Here is a 22,413-nt window from a genome sequence, read left to right as displayed (position 1 = left end):
ACGCTACTTGACGGAATGTCACAAATATACGACAAAACCAATTTTACTTCTAATGCTTTCTAGGCGTCTACGAGGCATCTAACTTGCGTGCATAATGCAAATTATTGCACTCTAGTGTCGAATTTCAGCAAAAAAATCCAAAAAAGGCCTTTTCTAGAGACAAAATAGTGCAAATTGCGGAGGCTTACTGTTGCATGCCTCCTTTATATCCGTGGCACTCGCGCGTAATCCGCGGATGCCTGTTTCTGTGCGATTTTCGTAGTCGTCCTGTTGCATGACCGGTTTATATCTGCGTACACGCGCGTCTTTCGGTGCGGCGACGTTTTTGTTTAAATGTAATAAATTTACGCACTTTAACCGAATTCTGCACATTGGATAACCTCTTTAGTACAGAGTGACTGTGCTGGGAGAAAGGAAACGTTCACGGAGTAAGTACTATATTGGAATTTGACTAAAATGTAATTGACTGATGCGATGACACGTAGTCGTAGTCGTACATAGCGCTCCTCGCAACATTTTTTACATTTTTCTACGACCATGCATACCTAGTCTTTTGTTTTGGCGAGTTGCTATACATGTTTTCAGAACCCTATTATCTACTTCTGATGTTTTAAAAGGCGAGATGTGGCGTTTTTGTACACATTTTGATGTATTACGTATGAGAGTGTGCTGTTGGGTGTACGCGGTTACTTGTGATTGAAACGATTAAAAGTAGTTATATGTTGAATATTTGAGAACTCGGTACTCGAGTTTCGTGCCGGTTGTTTAGACTTTACTTTAGTTTTATAGACCTGTCCAAAACACGCGTACAGAACTTTACAAACTAGAGTTTCCGCGGCTAGCATAATCCACATTTAATACATACACTTATCTGGGAAAATAAGTGAAACATGACCTGCAGCTCACGAACATGAACTTGTACATGACGTACCGGTACGCGGTGTCAGCAAAATTACCAATACCATATATCTGATATAGCCAGAGACTCCAACCCTAACTTAGCATCACCTAAACTGGAGATTCTCCAGCCTGGACCCCTTGGCAAACTGGAGACCACACTCTGAGCGCTCGGATTGCGCCGCTCGCCCATTACGGGTAGGGTCCATGGGCCCACCTTAGAGGGCAGGGGTCCAGGGGGCAGCGCCACCGTAAGCTCCTGGATTTTAATGGTTTTTAGCTCATCTGACATAGTCAGATGCAGCTTGTTGAATTGCATGAGCGTGCGTGCGTCCCGTGCGTCAACAGTTTGGGCAGCAAATCTAACGCGCTCGACCGTAACGGTCACGATATTTGGGACGTGGGGGAGTAATCCGAAAACGAGTTGGGATGTCGAAGCTGGGGTCAAAGGTTAAAGTCAAGAGGTGTAAAAGAAGGGGGAACATTCCCTCGCTTAACTTAAGGTTAGGGAGGAAATGCAAAATTGTGGCACAAATCTAAACGGCTCGACCTAGGCTCGAGACAGTCGGTGTAATAGCATCATGGTAGGATAAGCCATCACTAGTGCCGAAATTGAGGTCACAGGTCAAGGTCAATTGGGCGCACAGGGAGTTTTGAATACATTTTCTGAGGACATGTCTGACAGAGCGATTGAAAAACATTTTTTGTTCAGCGGTGACCTTAGCATTTTTATGGCTTTATTGAAAGCAAAAGATCGTAGAGTGCCGTAGGCACAAGATAAACCACTCTCCAATCATAGCGTAGTAGGTCATGGGTCGCCACAACCGCCTTTTAGGAAGCAAGTTCACACGAAGTTCCCGATGCTGGCTGTATCTGCTACTGTGCAACTGTCTGCTGTGTGCTGTCAGCTCAGCTTACTGTTCTGCTGTAAATTGCTCGAATTGTCAGTGTAAGCTCGACCTGTCTTTCTTCAGGTTCTCCAAGAATACGGAAAGGTGAGAAACATTCTTTTTGTCGAAATCCATCGTGAAAGAGTTGTGCAATCTTTGTTGATACATGTAGTACCAGTGGCAGTGTTGTTTGTGCACAGGGCAGGGCGTACGTGCGGTGTACTTCACTACTTGTGTGTTGCAGATGAGCATTTAAACGGCATTTACAGCAAGTTATCGACAATAATAGGCGAAATAGAGTAGAGAAACATTAATACTTTGATAGTAGATACATTTAGTGTTTAATTACCATTATTTGTTTGAGACGGTCAAATGAAGTGCCTGTGCACTGTACCACTGTCTGACACTACACCACTGCACTGTGTACATACTACATAGCAACATCCGATTGTGAATCGTTGTTAGATTTTTGTACACTTGAATGAGTGATTTGATACAGCTATTGGCATAAAAATATTATCTGTTACATTATATTATAATATATATATATTAACCATGATTATCCATATTATTTCTATGTATCAAATAGACGCGGAGCGGGTTTTGCTTCCTAAAATGGCGGACGTGGCGCTCCATTGCGTACTACACGTCATTGCACGTGATTTCGCATGAGTGGTTTATCTTATGCACTCTACGATCTTTGATTGAAAGGACCATGAAATGTACTTTTCGCTGACATGCGAAGAGTAAGTGTCGGATAAACTTTTGACTCAAGAGGAGGGTTGAACATTGATTTGTTGACTGTTAACAAAGGACTGTACTGCTTTTGCCATTATTAGAGCCCATACCTGTGTGAATGTGAGGCTACAGTTGCACAGTTTAATTGCAAAGGCAATGTTTGTTGAGCAAGGTTTACGCTCTTTAAATCATTATTTTCTAAAGCAGTCTGTCTATAGCACCCTGAAGTCTGAATCAGTGAATGCTCGCGTGGGTAGGCAAAAAAACGGGGCAGCCCATGGCTGGCACGCTTCTAATCATAATTGTTGCCTGCCAACCTGCAATGCACATGTGTCTGCAATGCATAGAGATTAGATGGGTGCGAAAGTGTAGCTGATATATTTGTTCCAAAATTTTTTTGGCTACGAAAGTCAAACAATAATAAAGAAGACTTATGTATAAGACGTCTTGCTATGCACAAATGAATTTATCAGCAGAACATCAGACACCAGATGAGCCCTGTCGCACTGCGGCACTTGTTTTAGTATTGAAACAAGCTATTTTTTACACATTTGTTTGCTTCATTTTATTAAAGAAACAAAGTGAAATAGCATCTGTAGATATTGCGGACCTTAATTCTGTCACTTTATTCTTTTTGTTCAAACTGAAGTGTGTTCTAGGTTGTATACTTCCTCGATCAAATTATTATTTTTTAAATAGTTATTACACTTCTGGGGGGGGGGAGAAAATGCAGCTTAAGCTGGAGAATGGGAGATTTTGGGATAATGGCCCCAAAACGGGAGATCTCCCGCCCAAAACGGGAGAGTTGCAGTGTCTGTATAGCTAGCTCTAGTACTATAGCCCGCGCACAGTTGCCGCAGGCCTGCGGCAACAGTGCGCGGGCTATAGTATTAGAGCTACTGTATAGCTAGATAGTGAGTGATACTCTTTTGCACTGTCTTTTTCGGTAGGAGGAATCTGGAGGATATAGGAATTAAGTACGTTTCTTTTCTACTTATATCTTAACAGTATAGTTTTATCATCCCTGTTTGATACTTGAGAGAAAGGTATTTTTGTAATGATACTAGGAGAAAAAGGGTTGCTGGTTATGCAATCATAATGAAGGTGAAACTTGCCATAATCTTGATATAGGCCTACTATTCCAGAGTCCAGAATTGCGTTACAGGGGTCTTCGAGGGGGTACAGGGGGGTGGGGGTACGGGAGAAGGGGGACGGGAGATGGGAGAACAGGGGGAGGGGAGCGGGAGTAGGGAGGATTTTCATCCAAAACAAACTATTATACTATGTTGTACGCATGAAAGAGAGAGAGAGAGAGTGAGAGTACTACTACTAAGTAGAGAAAAATAAAAGAAATCCATAGCACGAGAAATAAATACATGAGAAAATACATTGTACAGGATTAATACATTTATTACGCAAACTGTCAGAGAAACTAAGTGACATTCAAAAAAGAAAATGCAAAATATAAAGGATCCTGGAGGTGTTGAGGGAGGGAGATAGGAGGAGATGGGGATTGAGGTGGCAGGAGAGGGGGAGGGAGGCGGGAGGAAGACAACCCCCTGTACCCCCCTCATAATCTGGGGCATATATCTGCTTTTTCAGTAATTGATCAATGATGGATCAATGGACATTTTTTCTATTTTCATTGCTCTATTCAAGAGAAGGGAAGCTTGGACACTCCTTTCTTCTGACATATGAAATGTGTAGCTGTCCAGTGATCGTATGTGACTAACAAAAATATGTGTTAGCAAATGCCTGTTTTGCCAAAATCACAGCTTTTGTGCAGTTTACACACCAGCGTATCATCTTGTACTGTGCTGTAGTAAGAGTAATTTTGGAACATGTGGTGGTAGTAAGGCTGGCAATAGTACTTAGCTGGTTGTGGTAGTAGCAGTGTCTCATGTTCATGAGAGATGCCAGTCTATAGCATTTGGGATAAATACGTAGATAAAGTGTATTTGTACCAATAATCTGCGGATAACCAGTTAGCCAGTGTTTACGTACAGATAAAACCTATTTATTAGTAATGTATGTTTATGTTGTGTGTTTGCTATTATTGTGTGGTATTTATTCCAAGACTAAATGCGTCACCTATAGTATCACGTCATTGACAATGACCTAAAATACCTGTGTGCGTATAATTTCACTTCCAGATGTATCAGGTGGGTTGATTTTGTTTTTGTTGTTGTTCTGTTGTAGTAGTTTTTGTAGTTGGGCATAGGGCCAATAACCCTATCTATAAAACATATATTACAGCCCTATTCTCCATGAGGAGAAAAGGAACTAAGATAGTTTTTGTAGTAGTTGCTATTGCTGTGAATGTATCATGAATCATCATATATATATATAATAAATAAAGAAAAAAAAAGAATAGGGTGTGAAATTTTAATCGGTAAGCTTTCGAGAATTATCTCTCTGTATCAGGCTATAAAATGACAACAAAATCATTTTATATTTACCATTCTGTTGTCATTTTAGAGCCGGATGAAGAGAAGATAATTCTCGAAAGCTTGCAGATTAAAATTTAACACCCTATCCTATTTTTTCTACATTTATTTTCATATCTACATGGGTGTTTGTGTGTTTTTACTTTTCTCTCTCTCTCTCTCTCTCTCTCTCTCTCTATATATATATATATATAATTGTTATATACATATATATTTGCAGAATTCCCATAATTTGAAATGGAATACAAAAAAGAAAATGGGCCGGAGATAGGCCGGAAGATCTCAACATCATCGTCGGGTGGTAGTGATGAGAATAAAGCTCGTGGTAACTGGTCGGGCGACCTGGATTTCTTGCTGAGCTGTATTGGCTATGCTGTTGGCATTGGAAACGTCTGGCGCTTTCCTTATATTTGCTTCACGAATGGAGGAGGTATGTGACAGCTTATCTCTTCAGGGCTCTATGTATTATAAATGCTGTACCATGGTATTAGACTTGCTATATAATATAAATAGTAAAAGGGGATGACCACACACCATGGTTACTAATTCTACATAGTCTAATGTTTTCAATGAGTTATGAGCTGGTTACCATAAATAGTCCAGTGGTATAAGAACAATGTTCCGTTCTGCTGTCTAATATGCTATTGCCTTACTGCTGCGCTAACTTTAATCCCATATTCAGCATGGAAAGAAAATACTGGAAAATCATGTGATGATATTTAGGATCGTATTGGTTTGTATTGATAAATGTTTAGTAGAGAATGTCATATACTAATTGATACGTTTTTCTGAAGGCGCCTTCCTCATCCCCTACATGTTTGCACTCTTCACTTGTGGACTGCCGTTGTTTTTCATGGAGGTGGCAATGGGCCAATTTTCAAGCAGCGGTGCAATTGCCGTATGGAATATTAGTCCAATATTTCTAGGTAAGTGTTGGCATGCAATGATACGTATACAGGGGTAGAAATTAACTTTTGAACAAGGGAGTCCAACGGAATCCCTACCCTCAAAAAGAGGGAGTCCGCAGCAAAATGAGGGAGTCTGCAGTCTGAGGTTCAAAATTAAAGATATTTTAACAATAATGCATACATGTGCTTATTTTTAAGATTCATGCAGTTGCATGTCTGCCAAATTCACACGGACTCCTGTATATATGTCAAATAATTTGACTCCGGACTCCCGTTAATTTCGCACCCTGCGTATTATATATATTAAAATCTAGATGTCATTACAATGGGTTTCATTAATTTACATTAACTTGTATGTATTGATTCAGCTCGATGAACATTCTAGCTCACATGTTTCCAAAATTGGCAAATACTGACCGTTGTCAAAAAACGAATATGTGTGTGCATGTGCATGTTTCTGTGTATGTATAGACAATCTTGGACATTTTCCACAACAATATAAATTTGTTGTTAGTTCTAGTAAGGATATGCTTGTAAACTTGATGATCTACAGGGAGAATTAAGTCCAATTATTCTTAAATACTTGCAAAAGTCAATCTAGCATTGTATTGTAGAACTCCGCTACAGGGTGCGAAATTAACGGTAGTCCGGAGTCAAATACTCCCTGATTTACTGTCGGACTCCCTGATATGACATACGCAGGAGTCCGTGTGACTCCCTGAAAATTCTGCCATACTAACTAGTTCGTTCCGGAGCACGGCCTCGTGGAATTACCAGATTTTTTCAGCAAATGTCCAAAGAGATTTTGGCAGACCGCATGAATCTTAAAAATAAGCACATGTATGTCTTATTGTTAATATCTTTAATTTTGAACCTCAGACACATTGACTCCCTCATTTTGAGGGTAGGGAGTCCGTTGGACTCCCGTGTTTAAAAGTTAATTTCTAACCCTGCCGATATAATTGTATAACATGCCCTTGAATAACATAGATATTACTTTGATATTATTATTAGGCCAAACAAAAAAATAGGTGTTTCCGGTCGACCGACCGTCCCTAGATTATTAGGGCCGACCCTAAACTTTTTTTTCATTTGAAATCTGACAGACAAAACGAGATTTTTTACTACAAACACGTTCTGGACTTGCTTACTAACTTATCCCTACCTATACACCACTTTATAGCATGCATCAGAGGGATATTAGAAACCGTAGAATAAAAAATAAAAAAAAATTAAAAATAAAAAATCCGTACCTATACCTACCCTACTTTTGTTTTCGATGCAATAGGAAACACACCTATTTTTTTGTTTGGCCTTATTATTATTAGTTCATGCAATAATTTAGATGTAATGCGGTCATCACTTGGTGCTGGTTTTTCCTCTTCTTTACGTTTATTTTTATACAAATGTATGGTTGTGTGGTGCTTTTGTTTTTTCTTTTGCGCTTTTCCGCTTGGTTCACATTTATTTATCAAGTACAATACACTTTTAATAAAAGCCCGCCATGATCCACGTTCTTCCAATACCATGAGTACATATGAGTTGTTTGTCTTTTTATAATTACATTAAAACAATATTATATCTCATGTGCATGTATCTTGGTCAGAACATGGTGACGATAGCATAAAAAAATTGTATTATTCACAAACTTTTCATCTTATTAACAGTAAATTCAAACTTTTAAATACTCTGCTATGTTTTGTTGTCAGTTACGTTGTGTTATAACGGGGTTCCACAATATGTTATTTCATGTACGTAATACTAAGCAGTATTGCGTGAGTAACAATAGCGGCATTTTTTCCTCTCTAACTGTGGCTTCTGCTTTCATGTGTCATGTGGCATTACTTGGTCATGTGTGTTAGATTGTGATATAATATAGCATTGGAACACAGGAAACGGCATTGACTGCCATGTTTAAAAATGTATAATACTCACACAAAAATGTCGAAACGTTTCTTTCAGACTTACTTTTCGTTTTCTTTTTTCACTCTTACTTTTTAGTTTCTATTGGTTATCAGTAGTGATGTCACGATCATCGATTATACTCGATCATCGGTTGAACAGTGGCTCGAACCAAGCGCTTAGTGATGTCACGATCATCGATTATACTCGATCATCGGTTGAACAGTGGCTCGATTCAAGCACTTGGTTATCAAAATCCATAATCGATTTCATCGAAATAAATGTCAAACTTGAACAAGAAATGTCTGAGAGTAAATTGTTCGACACATATTGCAATGAACAACACCAGAACACTACTATACAAGTTATCCTTTGTTAACATACATGTATTATACACACAGTAGTCAACAGTGCAAAACAAACAGTAAACAGGGCTAAAGTAAACAAGCACATACATGCACACGACGTTACGCACACGCAGGCATTCAACACCCCGAGTAACCGATTGTAATCGATCATCAGTTACTTGGGTCCAACCGATGATCGTTTACGAAATTACAACCGATTGACAACACTAGTTATCAGTAAAACACTAAAACAAGTATGTTACAAGTGCATTCGGTAACGTATTGACTTCTAGATAAAAGCTACCAGTCTGGTAATCTGTAGTTGTTCGGTTCTTTGTAAATGTGACTGGATTAGACCAGTAAGATCAGGTTGTTGTCTTTCCTTTTAGGAGTCATATGACGACGGTCGATCTGATAAGACTGACTGCCGCAATTTCTAATACCGGTCAGCTTTTACAAACTGATAAGACACCAATAAGAGCAAATGTGTGTATGCGCAGATCTGTGATCAAAACGTCGAGACGGGTTCTTCGTGTTTACTATGCTATAGCCATACTAGAGCCATTTGAAGGTGTTTAGAGCAGTATATAGTTGCCGTTTAGAGCAGTATTGGAGGGTACGAGAAGTTTGTCTGAGTACTATAGCATCTTAGGACCATGATAGCTGTCTGTGAGTGTGAGAGTAGTTTACTAGTTCAGGAGGGTGCTAGCCAGGGTTTAGCCAGCCTAGGTTAGAATAGGTGTTGTCTCGTGGGTTTTCATCATGTCTTTATTCCTATTGCAAAGACCAATTTCTTGTACCACTTTTTTGTAGTGTTTCCTTTAATGGTAATCAAAAAAATGCTCTTACTATGAAGGTAGAAAATTACTTTGTGTAGTCTTGATGCTAAATCCCTTGTTCAGAATAGAAGAAGCTTTGAGCCTTCAAGTAATGCATTTATATTTTATTATTAGCAAAAAAATATTTGATTACGAAAAAAACTCTTTATTTTAAAACATTTCAAAGTGACTTTTTTGTCCGATTACTATTACACTCTAGGGGTGTACTAGCTGTCTGTGGATATCTTAGCAGATTGGGGATTTAATTTGTTCGTGTGTGGTACAGAGACGGGTTTCAAGGAATAAAAACGTTGATTTAAAGTCATTATAAAAGTGATGGACCTATAATGTATGTCATGTGTGTGTGTGTGTGTGCGTGTATGTGTGTGTGTGCGTGCGCGCGCGCGCGCGTGCGTGAATCTCATCTTCTTGAATCGGTCTCGCGCGCAGGTGCTGGCTTCGGGACGGTGATATTGACGGCGATCTGCTGCATCTACTACAACCTCCTCATCGCCTACATCCTCTTCTACCTCGTCATGTCCTTCACGAAGAAGCTGCCGTGGGAGACGTGCACAAACGAGTGGAACACGCCGGAGTGCCTGCAGCGCGGCCTCGAGGTCTTCCTCGGTCCCAGCCTTTCCTCTAACTCCTCCTTCGGGAATAACTCGCGCCTAGCCGATCTCTTGACGGGGCAAGCCGCCGCCGCCGCCGCCACCGCCGTCAATGCCAGTGGTGTCGTTGGCAAGACGACAACCCCGAGTGAAGAGTTCTGGTAGTGAGTATCAATGTGTTCTTTTTAATGTTATTGATTACAGTGATTGATTAGGGTAATCGATTGATTGAAAAGGTTGTAAGGATTTGTGCGCCAGCTGTTTTCAGTTGCCCCTTTTTCTGTGTCCTGCTTGCCTCCTTACCTCACTCCCTACTCCTTGCTATGTATCTCTCCCTCCTGCCATCTCTCCCTCCCTCCCTCCCCTCCCTCCCTCTCTCCTTCCCTCCCTCACTCGCTTCCTCTCTCTATCTCTCTCTTCTTCTCTCCCTCTCGCTCTCCCTCCCTCCCCCTCTCCCTACTCCTTGCTATGTATCTCTCCCTCCTGCCATCTCTCTCTCCCTCCCCTCCCTCCCTCTCTCCTTCCCTCGCTCACTCTCTTCCTCTCGCTATCTCCCTCTCTCTTCTTCTCTGCATCCCTCCCTCACTCTATTCCTCCCTCCCCCTTTCTCCCCTTTGTCTTTTCCTCACTTTCTCACTCTTTTCTCACTAGTTATATGCTCTCTCTTTGCCTTGCTTTATTGTTGTTATATATGTGTTATATCAAGAGCTAATAATACCTAGAGTGTACAACGTATTATTATCACAAGGTGTTGTTAGCTCTTGGTCATATGCACGGGGCATACTCCCGGAAACTCTGGTGTTGACGTTGGTGATACTATCACTGATAACATTATCAGAATGCACTCAAGGACCCATTTTCGCAGGGTGATGCATTGGTGAGATAAGGAACTATAGTTAGTCCTGTAACTGCTGCTTTAATACGTTTCCCAAGTATACTATTTGCCACTGTGCATGCTGTGTATTTGCGCGAATCTATATTTAATAGGCAGCAATAACACTTTTCACTGAAAAAACATCTACATTTACAATGTAAAGATTGCGCTTCTGCTTGTCTGCTCAATATTTTTCATGGATATATATCAGAAGTAGATAATAGGGAAGGAGTGTGACTTCAATAAACAAGGAAAATTCGTCATTTACTAGCCTTAGAATACCTACGATTTACTACGCGTAACTCAACCAACTTGAGCTCAAATCGTACACAGTACATTCGCCTAGCATCGTGCGAAATCGTTTCCTCGTATACACCCGCAATCCGGAGATACAGACTAAAACGTACGACACGATTCTCCATTCTGTTGCCAGCAAACCGAATGTATAAACTGCCTAACTTGAAACAAAAGGCAGCTACTAACAACTCTTGCGCCCTCGGCGATGCGGTGTGGCTCGCTGGGAGATTGGATATCGACGCAACACTCGGCGAGCTAATCTTTGACCTAGCTGCCTTTTGTTTCAAGTTAGGCAGTTTATACATTCGGTTTGCTGGCAACAGAATGCAGAATCGTGTCGTACGTTTTAGTCTGTATTTCCGGATTGCGGGTGTATACGAGGAAACGATTTCGCACGATGCTAGGCGAATGTACTGTGTACGAATTGAACTCAAGTCGGTTGAGTTACACGCAGTAAATCGTAGGTATTCTAAGGCTAGTAAATGACGAATTTCCCTTGTTTATTGAAGTCACACTCCTTCCCTATTATCTACATCTGATATATATGCACTTCAATCTAAAGTGCACATCATATATACATGCATCTGTATTTGTAGATGGTATTAATGATTTATTTTACATTGGCTCTGTCATGTTACCCTTTTATATATAACCATATGTTATAATTTTTTTTAAATATTATCATTGATTATATATCATAAAAAGATATCTAATCATATGACCATAATTTAAAAATGCGTCAGTCATTCATCTTTGCATTCCCCGTAAGTGTGGTCACATCGAATGATCGAGTTGTGTTTTTGTAGTCTGAAACTAAAATATTTAAAGTTTAAGCTAAGGCAATTTGGTAGGGGTTTCCTTCAAACGTTGAAACACTAGGATGTCAAGAGGAAAATGTTTTTTTCGTGTGATATGAAATGCATTCGTGACTGTAATGTAGGGTGAATATACTGCTCCGTCTAAGCGACGAAAACCAACCCCAGTTAATCAGCTACACAGAAAGTTTTTATAATACTTAGGTTAATTAAGAGAAATATTTGAAGTTAGGACAGAATGCTGGTTGTTTGAGCGTCCATTTAGTCCCACCTGTCAGACGAAAAACTCTAAAGTTGACTCGTTCAGATTCGCCCAGAGTTGATTCTAATTGTTTCACCGGTTGGTCTACTTTTGGTATTACTTTTGGTATTACAGTTGGTTATCCATGGCGTATCCACAGAAAATTTTATGATTGTAAATTTACATTTTTGCAGCACAATTGCCTAAGCATTCTTAGCCTCAAATTCAATCAAAAATTGCTTCCAATGTGATATCTCTGTTATTTCATGTGATATTTCTGATTGAGGCACAGAAACTCTGTGTGTTATTCTATGAGGTCATGCAAAATTAATTACATGCACTGTCTTTGTGACCTGCAGACCAATACTCTGTTGCTAGTTTTGAGTATAGAGTTATCGTTGGAGAGATGCGTACATTGTATATGTAGCCTTCCCGCATTTTCTCGGGCCACACCTTTTTACCGTCCGGTCTAAATCCATGCAGGTAATTGCCAAGAATGCATTCCCCAACGCGCAAGACAGGAAAAGGAGTAATTTTCCATCACGCGCTTGCTGGGGAACTAGGTTAGTCCTTGACCGTATCTATCACAATACTTTTATGGTTAGGTGGGTTCATGACAAAAGCCGGTGGTGCGCGCATTACAACCCTCAGGGGATTTGAATGCTAGGAACCGCTCTTCATTCGTAGTTATACCGCTTGCCTGATGTGTTAGGCACTATCTAAATTCTGCTATGTTGTTCCACAGCCTATATGCAATTACAATAGTCTATAAACTTGGTTATACAAGATAAATAATTTTGTGTACATGGTGCAAACAATAATAGGCTAGCAAGTCAGGTGACATGGCATTTCTACACGCTCCCCACAGTCGGTTCATGTGCATGAAATTGACAGCTTGTTTTCAACAGCGTTAAGTAGCTTTTGAGTATGAAAAAACCCAGCTGGTTATATGATGTACATGTCATACACATGCCTAAAGAAATGTGCAGTTTAGCAGGAAAGGTGGTGGCTAGTACCTATTCATGCTGCAGTGAAATAACAGGTGTATAACAAGTACAAAAAGGCTCTAGTACAAAAAAGCATGTTACGCTACCCGTGCAAAACCGCTATCCTATGAAGGAACTGAAAACTTATTTTCCTTTACAAAATAATCTTTTCTTTTGACCTGTAACTATAGGTTGGAAAAATACCTGAAATCTATCCGTTTGTCCTGCAAATTGCCCCCAATCTGGATATTTGAATGCTAAGAAAAAATGCAACAAAGGGGCTGCCATACAGGGCATACTAAATTGCAAAATGATGTTGCCTGCCTGTTTGTGCATAGTTGTTTCTGCTAACAACATTATTACAACATAAGAAAATATATCATCGACAGTATCCCTTTAAAAAACAGGTAACTGCAAGTATGTATTATACTTGATTATATATACAGAAAGGGAATGTGATTACGAAGAAAGTTGAAAAAAAATTCTATTGTCATTAAATTAATCATGTATACTGAGATGTTGCACTGCTCGAGCATTTGAGCTAATATTTTGTGTAATTTTCAGCAATTACATACTGGAGATCACTGATGGACTTCATGAGTTCGGTGGCATCCACTGGAAGCTCTTGCTATCGCTCTTTGTAGCCTATGTATTAGTTTTCCTGTGCATCTGTAAGGGCATCAAATCTACCGGAAAGGTGATTAATTTTCTTACTAAGTGTTATATTGTTTTTAGAAATGGGTGAGTAAAGTTGTGAAGATTCAGAGTCGTAGGCAGAATTTTCAAGAAATAAATCGTGTAGGATAGGGTTAGCCTGAATGGATAGTTGTGTTTTTGTAATTTGTAATTGTTTTTGTAAACGTATTTTTGTTCCATTATTTATTAGACTTATTCTTGGGTACTTGCAATTGTTTCCTAAGTTTATTTTTTATTTTGTTTTAAAATCTAGAGGCGGCTGCCCCCTTGCCCCCCTTCCCCCTAGAGGCCATGGCCCTGAGATTGGATTATATTTTTTGACATGTAAAAGTAAATCGCGTGAGACCAACATTGCTGTTAGTTCTTAATATCGATAATTTATCATATATTCCGTTTGTGTGCGTTCAGGTTGTGTATTTCACTGCCACGTTCCCCTATGTGATTCTCACCATTCTACTTGTGAGAGGTGCCACTTTACCAGGTGCTGCTGATGGCATCAAGTATTACCTGGTTCCACAATGGGATCTACTGCTCGAGTTCAAGGTTTGTACCTAATTAGTAATTACTACTGGTTTAAGTTGTAATTTCTCATGTGTCCTATAAGTACAATTGGTAGAAGTAAATATACACTCATTTGTGTCCATATATTGTATTAGTGTTGTATTGGAAGTAGAGTTTGGTTGCAGTTTTGGTCCCGTCACAATAAAGTAATTTATAGTATATATATATCAGAATTGTATACTTGTTATGACATCTTGAATGGAAATGTTTTACATCCAATTCGTACAGTTTTATTGTCATTTTTTCTGTACGATTACCGTATCTTTATAATAAAATTATATTTTTTGATTGTGTCACTTAGTTAGATATAGAGGTTGTGCATTAACCCTAAACGTGTGTCTGTCAAAAGCTTCAAACCTTAACAAGTAAAATATTTGCCTAACTCAAAAAACCGTCACTTGTCTGCACTTTATAAGATTGTAAGAATACACAAAGTCATAACACGTAAGAAAAGCAATCATTACTGAACGAATTGTTCCCTAGAGTCAAAGGGCCACGCAGGAGTGTCAGCGACCATAATTTTTCAATGATATGGTATGATAGGCCCAGTGTGTCAGCTACAGTTGAGAAATTATTTGCATGGCATTACTTATAGGAGATATTGAATATGATATACTTTCCGTGGTATGTTTTTTTTTCACGAGTAGCATAGCGATTACATTGGCATCTTGAACTTCACAAAGAGTGCTAAGCTAGGTTTTTTACTCCAGCGAAAAATGAGGCCTTTAATAGATGTAATGTGCGTACCTGTGTTCAATGAGGAAAACATTCTCTCAAAGGAGAGTTTTCTCAGAAATATATCAACTTCCCATTAAATTTCAGTTTGTAAACGTTGCAGCACTGAAATCCATCTCGCACCTGTCATTGTAAGTAGGCACACTTATATATATATATAGCTTGTTGACAGTGTGTATAAACTATTGGCAGGAGTTCCGATCGCACGTGTAGTTGTCACGCGTCAGACAAGTGCCGTGCCTGTGGGTCCCACGACAATTTTCTGCGCCTTCAATATGCAGCGTATGTAGGTAGACACGTGCGTAGCTGTGCTGTGGTGATTCATCTGTTATTACACTGTATTATGCAGCGATGATCACCGGGCATAGCTATCCTCCATGCGGAGAATGTTCAGGCGTCGAGTGCTTTGGCTATCGATGTGGGCGTAATCAGGTTGTTTACCTAACATATGTCATGTGCTAACTCGAGTAGGTTAATATCATCACTACCTCGACAGTGTTTACTTGTGCTATAATGATTCGTAAGTGAGATTATATGTTAGTAACGTGCCGGTATTTTTCAGGTGTGGGGTATGGCATTTATCCAGATATTCTATTCACTTGGACCAGGCTGGGGGGGCATTATCACAATGTCTTCATATAATCGCTTCCATGCCAACTTACTGAGGTACGTGAGCGTTTTTGTTTGGATATGTAATGTTATAAATCATGGAAAAGTTTACCTGTGAGCTTGTCTGCCGTATCAAAGTGTCACACAATGTTTCCAACAAGTCAGAAACTGCAACAGGTTTTGCTCATTGTGGATTCTTGGAATTATAACACCGTTAGTGCAACTCATAGGGTCTATGTCCCACAGGGTACTGCCGGAACGTACCCTGGGTACGGTCTGGTATACCGGAACGTACCCTGGTAACTATCTGATATGGTTAGGGTTAGGAGTAGGCGTAGGCGACTCCCTAGACTCGTTAGTGGAGTAGGCGAGGTACGGTCCGGCATATTAGATAGTAGCAGTGTACGTTCCGGCAGCACCCTGGGGGACATGGACCTTCTCAGCCGTAATATTCGTTTGTTACTGTATCTAGTAGATTGTGATCGCTTACAGATATCTCAAAAAAAGTAATGAATTTTGCTGTTCTTGTGCCACAATGGGATCGTTAAAGGCTATTTCCTAATATGCCATGGAACTGTAAAAATCCTGACGATGTTGTGGCAATGAAAAGTGATGGGTAATACTGCACTATATAGAATATAAGGGAAAAAAACCTTGCCTACAATGTGATTTCAGGGAAGCGTACCTGGTACCTATCATAAACAGTGCTACCAGTGTCTTTGCCGGATTCGTTGTCTTCTCTGTCCTTGGATACATGGCGGAGGTCGCTCAGCTCGCTGTCAAAGATGTCGTCGCAGCTGGTGGGTTTTCGTTCAACTGCGCATGCCTTTGTGAAGTTGGTATATAGATAAGATGAGGATTGATGGAATGGTGTGGGGTAGTGGATTAGTAATGGATGGTTGATGGGAGGGGTTTTCGATAGGTAGAGGTTGCCTTGTTTCATCTTCTGTTTTGTCGTCATTGTTCTTATCTAATATAGTTGGTTTCTTGTTATGTTAGAATAATCGGTGACAATTAATTTAGATATCAGTAATGATAATTTTATAGTAGTATTTACACCGACTCAAAGTAGCAGCAATGAAAAAAATGCAACAACAGAAGTGGTATCAGTTGCAGGTGCAACAGCCTGTTCAGTATAGCCAGTAGATGAGCGCCATTACTCTGCGGCACTGGTTTCGGTTATCCATCCCCATAATGATTTTAAGGATCTTTTACATACTGTATATGACCTGCTAATTTGCAACTGCCCGGGAGGGTGTATTACCCATAATTTATCAGCAGTGGCAATTATTTAGTTGTATTTACGTAGGCTAGCTGTCGCGCTGCAGTGCTTGGCGAATTAAAAGTGCAATTATGTGTCTAATGAGTACTGGTGAGATATGGTATGATTGCTGGTTTGCAGGTCCCGGGTTGGCGTTCATGGTCTACCCAGAAGCTATCACGCATCTACCTATTTCTCCTCTATGGGCCGTTATGTTCTTCTTTATGCTTCTAATGCTTGGATTGGACACGCAGGTAGAATATTGATTGCGCGCGATATATTATGTACGAGGATAATGATCTGTTTACCAACCGAATGTGACAATACTGCAACGTGTAGCAGTGTGAGCACACACACGCACACGCACGCACACTCACGCATGCACGCACACGCCATACGCCACACGCCACACACACGCATGCACGCACACGCACGCACACACAGAATGTAGAATGCAGTGGTATTATAAGCATGCTGTATGGTACATGAGGTGGCTGAATGGTGTGAACAAATGCAAAATGTTGAACTGTAGGTTGTACATGTTTTATTGCGTCAATCTAATGTATACAGTTACTCTCTGGCATGCTTTGTCTACATACTCAAATCCAATACACTCTCTTGTGCGTACTCTTGCACGCTTATCATCTTTTCATCTTATCTTAAAAATTTGTTTTTGCTATTCAATAGTTTGTGATGATAGAAACGGTCATCACGGCGGTGAGGGACAACTTCGCTTCCAAATTCCAGAAAAGCAAAGTGTGGATCACGTTGGGTGTTTGCGTCGTCATGTTTGTGCTGGCGGTTCCTCTCACAACGCGGGTAAATGCGCACGGATATGTCGTATTCTGCAGCTGTACGTGACTGATATGTGCTGTGTGGTGTATGTGTATACGTGATATGTGGTGTGTGATGTATGTGTATACGTGATATGGGCTGCGTGATGTATGTGTATACGTGATATGGGCTGCGTGATGTATGTGTATACGTGATATGTGGTGTGTGATGTATGTGTATACGTGATATGTGCCACCTGATAAATAGTCTTTGTGGCTACATGCACTTATAATACACCTGTTCTCACTGTCTGATGCAATAACGTGCCAAATATCAACATTCTCATGTTAATCTGAATGTTTTTATTTTCAGGCTGGGTCGTATCTCTTCACGATCATGGACTGGTATACCGCAGCATTTGCTGTTATGGTTATATCCCTGGGAGAGGTTGTTGTAGTCGCCTGGTTCTATGGTAGCTGTCGTTTCCAATAATGATTTTTTAATGTTCTCTAGTTTCTAACCTGCTAGATTTCTCCATCTACGTTTATGCATTATACGCAGCGAGTTGGGCACAGCGACAGTTGCGATAATGCGCAACGATAAAAATGTTATAAAATGTGATTTTGTACACGTAGCAACATTGTCTGACTTTTCAGGAGCTAACCGACTGTTGGATGATGTAGAATTCATGATTGGAAGACCAGTAATCGGCAGAACTTTCATGCTACTTTCGTGGAAATTCACCGTGCCTGGACTGCTTTTGGTAAGTACTGTCGGCATTGACTTTAAGTTTACCTTTAAGCCCGGTGCACACGTGAGTTATTTTACTCAAGTAAAATGACGCACGAGTCATTTTACTCACGTGTGCGGCGAATTTTCGTTGAGTAATTTAACGCATGCATGCGTCATTTTACTCACGTGTGCGGCGGATTTTCGTTGAGTAATTTGACTCATGCGTCATTTTACTCACGTGTGCGGCGGATTTTCGTTGAGTAATTTGACTCGTGCGTCATTTTACTTGAGTAAAATAACTCAAGGATTTACATTAGGTTTTAACTGCATTGACGGTTAGTCGTTTTGACTCCTCGTATTCATTCATAGAGACGCGAATATTTCAGGTGATTACATGTAATCTATCATGTTTTATAAAGTGAATGAAGTGTTTTCCTTAACGTTTTTTCAGTTCATCTTGCTTTTCAACATGATCAGTCACGTACCTGTGACGTATCTCGGCTATGACTTTCCAACGTGGAGCCTCGTATTTGGCTGGATACTGACCATGTTGCCGATCATCCCAATACCAGTGTACGCTATCTATCATCTAATCTATGTTGAAAGGAAGGGTACTCTCTGGCAGGTATGTAACTATTAATGTATAATATATTATATATATATTATATATATATACAGTGTTTCCCCTGGCCAAAAACGTCTGTGAGGTGGTAAATTTTGTGTGTGTGTTTGCGCGTTTCGAGGTCCTAGCAAAGCGAGCGCTGTAGGTGCTTGCCTAGCTAGGGGGGTCCGGGGGCATACCCACAGAAATTTTTTGCAAAAATGGTGCAATTTGGTGCATTCTAAGTTATTCTGAACACATTGTATACGATTTTCGTCAGCGAGGCAGTGTTTTGGACAAATTTCTGTGCAGCGGCTAAGAATTTGAGCGAGGCGGCCCGCCTCGCTCGTGTCAATGCAGGGGAAACACTGTATATATATCTATATATATATGTGTGTGTGTGTGTGTGTGTGTGTGTGTGTGTGTGTGTGTAAAAAGCCGCGTATAAGGATGTTTATTAGGTATACAGGGCATAAAAAGAAATAAGATAACCTAGAATAGGGTTTGTATTTGTCTAGATTGCAGTCATTTAGACATAATTATATGCATATTTTTTATAAACAATGGACTGCACCAATATTCTACCTAAATAGCCTAATTTCTCAGTAAACACAATTATATAAGAACCTTTTTATGCTAACTTGGAAAAACGCAGGTTCTTATATGCGGGCTTTTACTGTATTATATATTATATGTAATAAATGGCTGCTTTGGAATAGAAAGTTGGAGGTCGGTGCCTGTAAGAGGCTAAAAAAATGCTTTGAATAATCACACAGCTAAGTATAACTAAGTCACATACATACATGCGTACCACGCACTGCTCCCATGTGTATGAGGATCGTAATAATAAAAACTTGCTCTTTCCATGAGCACCGTCTCTTGACAGTATAGGAATATAAAGTATATTCGTAGAATGCATGTGCGCGCTATAAATCCAATTATATGACGGCTGGAAGTGTGGGCTGTCGAGTAACATATGTCTTGGCTTTAAACATTCTTTGGTGTCCTAAATACTGTGCACGCCATGGGCAGAACGAACGGGGTTTTCATTAAGAGCACGATTGCCTAATAAATTGTGTGTAGGGGTCGTATAGCAATTGGCGAAATTTGCAAAGCCCTGAGCTTGAGTCATTTCAAATTTTCATGTAACACATGTTTGATAACAGTAGCTGTAAGACAGACTTTGGAAACAACATTCTCGGAACTTTTCAGCGACTACGCAGAAGTGTGAGGCCCTCGAATGCGTGGGGCCCTGCAGTGGAGCCATACCGGTCTGAGTACTTCCACATGCGTGTTGCGCAAGGACACAAGGCACCGTCTGGATACAAGCAATCATTGGAGCAAGAGATGCGGCCTCTCAAGACTGCGACTGCGAAGGATGAGGAAAGTTGCGCCACTGATGAAAAACAGAAGGCTCTATCTCCAGTGTAGACAGATGTCGCCATATTAGGAGTCTATATTGTACATGCCATATAAAGCAATGCACTTATTACTCACACAATCAGTGATGCGCACAGGTTTTGTTTTGTTTTGGGGATGTGTAATCTTTCTGGAATGTGAATCATAAACACCGCATGGCCAATTGCTTGTTTGTTTACCTACTGAGGGTTTTCCAAGAGATACTTTGTGGTAGGCTGGTACACACGTTAGCTAAAGGGCCGGACACACTAGGCGATTTAATCGTGCGACTTTATCGCCCGATAATATCGCCAGATACTATCGCGCGAGTCGAGTGGACACACTAGGCGATTTAGTCGCCCAGTGTGTCCGGCTCTTAACGGTCGTAGATGCGTTTTGTGGAATATTGAAGACAATGAAAAATTCTTTGCCAGTCACTTTTGATCAGTATTGTTGACAGTATTGCAGGTTGCACAAATTTCCAAGAAGTTTAGTGCTAAATGGAACGCCGCTCTCAAGCCCTGAACACCTGTCAGAAAAAATCACAAGTAGTTCTGTCGTCATATAAGTATACAATGTCAACTTTTGAAGTGAAGTGTTGCGCAAAGGTTTTGATATTTTTAAACTTATAATAGTGAAAACTATTTATGATTATTCCGTCAGCGGCCCCCAGGCTACGTTTTCGTTGTGTATGGTCTATGTATAGAACAAGAAACCATTAATAGTGTGGCTAATTTCACTACTGTAATTTATGGTAATCAGTGTTATGCAAATTGTAGTAGCGTAAAATCAGGAGTAAATAAAAACAAAAACACTTTGTTATTACGTACTCCTGATGAAATCTATGTACTGATGTACGAGCATTTATTATAAAGTAGTTTTTAATAATTACTACCTATTAATCTAAACTAAAGGTAGATGTATATTTAAAGATGTTAGATATATGTGCGTGCGTGCGCATGCTAATACTTGTTGGCTCAAAATTATTTTTTTATAACTGTTTTTTTAAAACTGCATCATCATGAATACAACTAACCTACTAACATAATATAATCGTCGGTGAGCGCGGATAACCAATTGGTGATCGGCTCATTTTCTCGGTGTATTATTTATGAAATAATCTAGTAACTCATATGTGTGTGACAAAATATCTGACCTTCAGATGTTACTCTAAGTCAACCAATCGAATAATGGTACATGGAATACCTATTTGGCAGTCTAGAGCATCTATTTACTATGTTGCATTGACAGAGTGAAACGTAGACTAGTTTAATGATATAATTATACGTAGCTTACTCCGAGACTGAACGGTGAAAATCAGGTTAAACCACTCGTTTGTGTGAGACATTCTGGTCTCGATACAAGCAGGGGTAGAACTTCGTATGATATTCCGAGACGTCACCCATGTACTAGCCGGGCACAGATTTTTCTTATTACACTATCTGATTTACAGTGCTCCAGAAGCTCATGGGTTTTCCCCTGTCAATCGGATCACACTGAGAATGAGCTGGTTGCTATGTAAACAGAAAGCACGCACGTTGTTTTGTACAGATGTTGTTGTGTGGGGGGTGGGGGGGGGAAATGTCTTGAGTATTTTCATTTTGTTCTGTGGTGAATATTGTGGACTCGCTGCGATGACGACCTGTCTGTCTAGTTTCCCACTTGTCACCACGCGTAGACCTCACAATGTTGCGACGAACACCCGTGACCTCTTTTACTCGCTGAAAATGAGTGAGGCGTAATGTTTGACAACGATGTGGGTACACGCAGACATTAGCTGCTATAAACGTCCATTCGCGCGCTGGTCTTTAGCTAGTGTGCGATTATGCGCTATAGTGTGTTAATACCATAGAAATAATATAGGTGTCTCTATATATTTCTAAGGTTAATGCGTGGAGGAAGGTAATATAACGAAGCAAGTGTCACGTCGAATTCAAAAAGTGTATCAGTAGCTTGCAATCAAACGCAGTGATCCCGTAGTCATGTTGTACTCAACACTGTTAATTGATGTGACTTTTAATCGAGATGTCATCTGTGTCAAATACTCCTCCTCTCAAAGACATATCCTCCCAAAATACTGCCCCCGTTAGCTGTCATAGCTGTCATCCATATTTACTATGTCCCAAGAATAGACTTTGGTTTTAGAAAAACTTTCTGGCCAATGCCTGTCATCTCATTTTCAGCTAACTCAGTATTAACAAGCGAAAAGAATAAAATTGAAAGGTATTACGGAAGTGTGTGTGTGTATATATATATATATATATATATATATATA

At 40.1% G+C, this 22,413-nt stretch overlaps 1 protein-coding gene across 1 annotated transcript; it reads left to right on the top strand.

The window, feature by feature from the left end:
• The first annotated feature begins 214 nt into the window (after positions 1-214).
• On the top strand, positions 215-22,407 carry LOC106812414 (sodium- and chloride-dependent glycine transporter 1-like). Its single transcript, XM_014816289.1, has 14 exons — positions 215-428; positions 5,193-5,402; positions 5,767-5,898; positions 9,398-9,722; positions 13,336-13,468; positions 13,876-14,010; positions 15,326-15,429; positions 16,048-16,172; positions 16,775-16,887; positions 17,321-17,452; positions 17,780-17,879; positions 18,064-18,170; positions 18,591-18,764; positions 19,953-22,407. Exons 2-14 carry the CDS (start codon positions 5,210-5,212, stop codon positions 20,169-20,171), a joined length of 1,992 nt encoding a protein of 663 aa, XP_014671775.1. The 5' UTR covers positions 215-428; positions 5,193-5,209; the 3' UTR covers positions 20,172-22,407.
• Positions 22,408-22,413: the final 6 nt, after the last annotated feature.

This window comes from Priapulus caudatus, unplaced genomic scaffold (genome assembly GCF_000485595.1).
Source record: "Priapulus caudatus unplaced genomic scaffold, Priapulus_caudatus-5.0.1 Scaffold645, whole genome shotgun sequence".
Lineage (NCBI taxonomy): Eukaryota > Metazoa > Priapulida > Priapulimorpha > Priapulimorphida > Priapulidae > Priapulus > Priapulus caudatus.
The sequence above is the reverse complement of the archived record's forward strand: the minus strand, read 5'-3'. Positions and strand labels throughout refer to the sequence as shown.